At 52.3% G+C, this 6,925-nt stretch overlaps 1 protein-coding gene across 1 annotated transcript; it reads left to right on the top strand.

Annotated features, from left to right (window-relative positions):
• Positions 1-2,919: 2,919 nt before the first annotated feature.
• TREMEDRAFT_60149 (uncharacterized protein) lies at positions 2,920-4,366 on the top strand (the record flags this gene model as incomplete). Its single annotated transcript, XM_007002671.1, has 5 exons — positions 2,920-2,980; positions 3,031-3,465; positions 3,512-3,513; positions 3,559-3,863; positions 3,907-4,366. 5 exons carry the CDS (start codon positions 2,920-2,922, stop codon positions 4,364-4,366), a joined length of 1,263 nt encoding a protein of 420 aa, XP_007002733.1.
• Positions 4,367-6,925: the final 2,559 nt, after the last annotated feature.

Here is a 6,925-nt window from a genome sequence, read left to right as displayed (position 1 = left end):
CTGAGCCAGGCGGGTTAGAACACCCTCTTCACCTCTCCCTCGGATGTGAATGTTTCGCTGAGCAGCCTGTTCTGCTTCAGACAGACCCACCAGGAAAACTTGAGCAAATCGGGGATGTTCTCCAGCTTCAGGAAGTAATGCCCCGATTTGGTGGTATGCTCGTCCGCCAATACGAAAGGTGTATATCCCTTGAGGTCCCCAAACTTGCATGTCTTGCTTATCAACACCCATTGAGGTGAAAGCAAGAGAATTATTATTATTTCGGAGCTGCTCCCGTCGCAGCTTACCTTCTGATGACAGTCAGCATTTCATCCATTGAATTAAATAATGCCAGCTTACGATGTGTTTGATCCGTTAAGAGATCTCGAAGTTCAAGTGGAGGGTCCAATGGAAGTGGGAGCTGCACCGCCCCATTTGAGCAACAGCCAGAGAACAGGGGATTAGCCAAGGATGAGCGTTCCCCTCCAGCTGCAATGTTGATAGCACGTTCCTCAAGCCAGTGTAACGCACCACATTTTGGGCATGGGACCTCACAGCGGCCCAATTGATGAGCAGAGGTCCCATCAGTGTATTCCTGTCAAGCACGGCAGTGTGAGAGAGCACGTTCCCGGTCTTGCCTGGATTGCTGTCCAGCTTCTCGTCGAGAAACGCCTGTGTTTGCACCGGTTGGAGGTGGATCCATGTCCGTGTCCTCATCATGTCCAACATCTGTCAATTGTCGAGTGCCCCGCTTGTCACAAAGTGTGTGACAAGTCGAGCGAAAGTCGGGGAAGGGTATTTAACCAGCGATTGGCGGTAGAGTTAACCGCCGATTAATAGGCCTTTTCGTCACAGTGGTTTAGATCACTGTTCCGTTGGGCACTGTTATATCGTGCATATGCTGGTCAGTATGTCTCGTGACAGATTAATCGGCGGTTCCTTCTTCGTCAGGATCTCCAAAATTGGTTTTGAGATATTGGATGAACTTCTTATAGTCTAGAAGGTGTTCGGGGGGATCGTCCTTAGGTAAGTCCGGTTGGACAGCAAGAAGAGGAGTTTCACGTAGATGGGAGATCATGAAAAAGATTTTTACTCGGTCGGTGGGGAACTTCCGGGCGTTGATTTCGAAATGGACTTCACATTCTGAGATGAATGCTGTGAGCTTTGACCTCTCGCCCCTCCACAGGTCTGGGAGGGGAAGCTTTATCCCTCCACTCATCTCAGCAACTCCTGGGGTCGCCGAAGCTTGCCTTCCAATGGCGAGCCGTACCCCCTCCGAGATCCCCTCGACTATTCCCCCAACCGTCTCCTGCTCCTTCTTCTTCTCCTGCTCCTCTCGACGCTTCCTCTCTGCTATCATATCCTTATTCATCTCCATCATCATGTTCATTATTGCCAGCATCATCTTCTGTGTTGTGACCTCCTCCTCAGTTCCTCCTACTACTTCGCTCCCGGCCGAACTTAGCCTACCTCCTGTGTTCCCTTCCCTTGGTCGTGGGGTCTGTCCCGAATCTTCGGAACCTGTCCTCACCGCTGGTGGTTCTGGTAGTCCGGTTTGTTGGGGAGGTGGTTCAAAAGGCAGGGGTGGATAGAAATCATCGCCTTGAGTTGATCCTTCGGGGGTATCAATTGCACCAGGCAATGGTCCCAAGCTTTGTCTTAATTCCTCCAACATCCTCCTCTCCGTCTCCTCTACTGTTTCTCCTGGTCTACTCATACTTCTTGTAACTCTCCTCTCTGGCTGCATACAATCTCGAACTTCTCCGAGGTTTGCACGGGTCGTCGGTAAGAGTGATCCTTGATACTGTCACAATCGTCGTTTCTTCTTCTCGACTGACCGACGGTCGACAAACCTCGGCTAACTACGTCGTAGTGGGGCGTCGATGTCTCACTAAGACAGGGTACTCGTCGAGGAACTACGGCTAACTTCGCCGTAGTAATACGTCGAGTGGTGAATGATAAGATGATCGTCGATGAACTACGGCTAACTTCGCCGTAGTACGTTGAACTGCTCGGTGGTAGCTCTCCTTAACTCGAAGGTTGTAGCTACTGAATATATCTCTCGCTACTGACAACAATCAAGGATCGCTGAAGAAGTTCAGCGATCTGTAAACTATCTATACTACTCCTCTCTTCTCGTAGAATGTCCCTCAACTCCTGCACTGCCTCACGCTCAGTCCTCTTCGTTCAACTTCGCCGTACCTTCCCCTGTTCTGCTCTCCCTCAGTTCCCTTCCCCTAACTTCGCCGTAGTTCCCCGCTAGGCGGGGTTATCGTGACAAATCCCCTCTTGGTTCTCGTAACTTAGCCGTAGTTGGTCTCAGTGGTTCGAGTGGAGGTTGGTAGTGGTGAAAAGGAAGGTCGGTGATGGTGAAAGGAGGGTCGGTGATGGTGGTTGTCAGGGATGTTACGACGTAGTTCGTGACAGTCGCCCCCTCCTTAGGCGCGAACGTCCTCGTGAGCTTCGTATGCATGTAATGAAGAAAAAGACACTCAGCAGGTTGCAGGAAACACAATTTGTCATATAACGGTTGTTGGTAGATGATACCATGGTTTGTTGTTAATCGGACAGTAAACTTCGTCAAAGTTCATCGTGGTTGCTTGTTGTTACCCTGTGGTAGTTACATTGTAAGTGAGACAGAGGATTTGGGGTACAACAAACCTCGTCGAAGTTCGTCAGCGTATCCCTAACTTATATGAATGTGAGACACGTAGCGTGGGAATTCTGATCGTCGCCATGGTGTTTGTTGTCGCTGAGACAACTTGTTATGCGAAGTTACCAGCGCCCTGACGACGAGTAGTCGTATCAGTCATACTAAATACTCAGTACTTCGGCCCACTTCTTCTTCTTTCCCAGTACCAATCCTAAATCGTACTATCATCGTCTATCGATTCTCAGCCTTTACCATACCAAACATTCAATTTGATATATCTCAACAAAATGTCTTCTCGTCCGGAGCTCAACGCCCATAAATTTTTCGCAGATCGCTTTGCCGCTGTTCGTAAGTCTCTTCGTACTGTCTATAAGCTACTCTGTCGCTGATTGTTCTAGTCGCTCAGCAGGGGAACTCTCCCCGCCATGTGTCGTCCATGGGCTTTGGAGCCCTAGCCATCACCGATGGCTCGCCTTCTGCTGCTGCAGCCTCCGCTGCAGTTCCTTCTGCCACCGCGTCCCCTGTTGCGGTTACGACCCCTCTCTCCTCTGGCCAACAGGAGGTCAGACCTGCTCCTGTTGGCCTTCCGCACCCGTCAGGCCGTACTGCCACTGTGGTAGAAATCGATGATGATGACGATGAGGAGATGGATGGTGCTCGTCGTGGTGAAGAGACGGGTGTGTTGGTTGATGATGGTGAGAAGGGTGGTGCAGATGAGGATGATGAGATGGGTGAGGTCGATGAAGATGAGGAAATCCTCAGTGTTGATCTCGGTGATCCAGCGCTGTTTGAGGATAGAGAAACGTGGGTGTCAGAGTTGGAAAAGTTAAGCCGTATGTCCTCTTGTCATATACCCTGTTCGTAAGTGCTGACGTGTAGCTGTTCGCGATAATGAAGGTTCTCCCGAATTCCGCGTATGACTCCAGACTTCTTTCGGGAAGAAACGGGTTGCGTATCAGGAGAAGATGGATGCTCTGGCTGAAATTAAAGCCGAGAAACGTCGCCGCTCCCCTTCCGCCCACGACGAAGTTACCCCTCCTTCGGCGAAACGGGTCAAAGAGGCCCCTCGGTCCTCTACAGGACAGGCTGAATTGTTTCCCTCCCCTTCCCACGAGCCAGGGAGTGCCCGCAAGGCGTCGTTGCGGGAGCAGGATAGGCTATGGAAGTTGTTCATCGATGAAAGGGAGCGATGGGAGGTCGCCAGTATCGAAGAGTCGTGTGATAGATGCCGGTAAGTTCCTTCCCTAGAAGTTTATACGTCTGCTGATTAGTAGCCGTGAAATTATCACGTATGGGAGAGCGAAGTGGCCGTGTCTACGACCGGTCAAACCTCATAATTGCGGGTCCCGTTGTGCTTCTTGCACTTCTGGTCCCTGCTCGTTCTGTCCCCCCAACACCGCTCGGGACATTCCTCCAAGACCTTCTGCTCCCCTCGGTCCCCCCTACACTCCGTCCGCCGCTGTTCGCCGCCGTCTCCCCACAGCCCAAGATGGGGAATATCCTTCGCGCTCTCCTTCGGCGAACTTCTCCTCTCCTGGCCCCACCTCGCCGTCACCCGCCGCCCGTCGCCTGCCCAACTCTCCCGTGGCCGGACCGTCACGTCTCCCTGCCACTCCTTCGGCTGGTCCGTCCCGTCGCACTCCTCGTCGTGCTTCTTCCGCCGCTCTTCGGCCTTCTACTCCTGTGGCTGGCCCATCTCGTCTCCCGGCTACTCCTGCTGGGAGTTACGGGTAGGATCCTGGGTTCGACTCCCCGGACGGCGCCGGGGGTAACCCAGGCCCTACTTGGAAAACCTCCCTCTCGGAGTAAGTTTTCGGTCTATCGTACCCTTCCCAAGTGTGGGGGCCCAAGCGGGGTCCCCTTGTCGGGGCCCCAAAGCGGGGGCCCAAGAGAGTGCATAATGTCACAAAGTGTGTGACAAGTCGAGCGAAAGTCGGGGAAGGGTATTTAACCAGCGATCGGCGGTAGTGTTAACCGCCGATTAATCTGCCTTTTCGTCGCAGTGGTTTAGATCACTGTTCCGTTGGGCACTGTTATATCGTGCATATGCTGGTCAGTATGTCTCGTGACACCGCTCCCTTTCACGCCGCGCTCGCTGTGCAAGCTGACGGCGGCTTAGCCCCTGTAGGCTCATGATGTAATGTAGAAAGATTTATATATGAGGTTAAATAAGAATCTAAAAGCTCAGCCCATTTCAAATAGTATGCAAGGCAACTGACGGGTATGGTGCCAAGGGATGCACAGTGTGAACGGGGATGCGAGTCGCCTCGGAGAGCCCCGTGAATGATCGCGATGACGGTGTAAAGGTGCACAGTGTGAACGGGGATGCGAGTCGCCTCGGAGAGCCCCGTGAATGGTCGCGATAACGGTGTAAAGGTGCACAGTGTGAACGGGGATGCAAGTCGCCTCGGAGAGCCCCGTGAATGGTCGCGATAACGGTGTAAAGGTGCACAGTGTGAACGGGGATGCGAGTCGCCTCGGAGAGCCCCGTGAATGGTTGCGTAGAACGGCAGTAGCGTAAACTGAAAAGTGCAAAAATGCACCCGGACCGGTGATCGTCCGACTTTTTCTTTCTCCCCTATAGGTGGCAGGGAAGTCTCTGAGCCAAATTACATGTCACGGAACTGGTGAGCGCAAAAAAACGTGAGAAAACGAAAAAAAAGTCGATTTTGGCCGCGTTCACCCTGTCACGAACTACGTCGTGACACCTCGATTACTCCACCAACAATGACCCTCCTTTGGCCATCAAAACCCCATCACGCCTTAACCTCTTTACTCTACACGTAACTCAGGACTTCTGACACCAAGTACGGCGAAGTTAGACGGAGTTAGGCTAAGTAGGGACAATGGGAGCAGAAGTGCGGCGATGTTAGGCGGGGTTAGGCTAAGTAGGGACAATGGGAGCAGAAGTGCGGCGATGTTAGGCGGGGTTAGGCTAAGTAGGGACAATGGGAGCAGAAGTGCGGCGATGTTAGGCGGAGTTAGGCTAAGTAGGGACAATGGGAGCAGAAGTGCGGCGATGTTAGGCGGAGTTAGTCGAAGGGGGAAGAGGATGGCCGAGGGCTCGGGGAAGTTGGACGAAGTGCGTTGAAGTACGTCAAAGCGCGAGAGGGTTGGATGAACGTCTAGGAGGAGTAGATAATATTAGCTGAGAAGATCGCTGAAGTTCTTCAGCGATCCTTGATTGTTGTCAGTAGTGAAAGACAGATAGAGATAGCTATAAATCAAGATACATCGCCATCAGTAGAACAAAACCCTAGTTAGAGTAACTACGCCGAAGTACGCCGTAGTTACACCCCTTTCGACGTCTGCGCCCTCCTGGTTGGGTGAGACATCGACTCAGAGCGTGAAGTTAGCCGAGGTTCGTCAACCGTCGGTCTATTAAGAAATAGTTGTTCGACGGCCGTGACACACCCCCTATTTAGGGGATTTTGGGGGATCGAAAACTCGGGTCAATTACGCTTTTCCCCCCACTACACAGGTTCCGACAAAACAGACAGGTTCCGACAGGTCAGACAGGTTCCGACAGGTCAGACAGGTTCCAATAGCTCAGGGTATGCATGAGACATCATAGGTACATTCTTACTTTACGATCCCTGCTCGCGCGCACGCGACTCCCACGTGGTTTGTCTCGAAAGTTAGCCTCTCATCATCTGTTATTATAATAGACTAGCGTGCCAACCTGTCAAATTGACAGGCCCGTCTCTCGCCTCTCAAGCTGACTCTGTGGACCCGTGGAATCTCTACCTCTCTTCTCTCTCACACACACTTTTGACCCGTGAACCTGTGAACCTCTATTGTGTCTCTCTCTCTTGATTCCTTGCTCCCCCCCCCCTCTTTATCCTCGCTTCGCTCTGCGGGCGTCGCCGCTAGCCACGTGGTTTGTCTCCACGTGGTTTATCTCGTGTTTGTCTATTATTGTAGTAGACTAGCGTGCCAACCTGTCAAATTGACAGGCCCGGTCTCTCGCCTCTCGAGCTGACTTTGTGGACCCTTGGATTCTCTTCCTCTCTTCTCTCTCACCCGCACTTTAAACTTGTGCAACTGTGAACATCTAGTCTCTCTCTCTCTAGTCTCTCTCTCTCTCTCTCTCTCTCTCTCTCTCTCTCTCTCTCTCTCTCTCTCTCTCTCTCTCTCTCTCTCTCTCGCCCGCGCGCGCGCCCCCGCGCGCGCGAGTGTGTGAGTGTGAGCGTGAGAGCGAGAGCGCGTCTGAGAGGGTGTGTTATCTCTCTATTTCTCTCGAGGGTCTATATATATATATATAGATTTAAAGTATGTGTGTGTGTGTGGGGG

The sequence above is a fragment of the Tremella mesenterica genome, assembly GCF_000271645.1.
Source record: "Tremella mesenterica DSM 1558 unplaced genomic scaffold TREMEscaffold_2, whole genome shotgun sequence".
Lineage (NCBI taxonomy): Eukaryota > Fungi > Basidiomycota > Tremellomycetes > Tremellales > Tremellaceae > Tremella > Tremella mesenterica.
The sequence above is the reverse complement of the archived record's forward strand: the minus strand, read 5'-3'. Positions and strand labels throughout refer to the sequence as shown.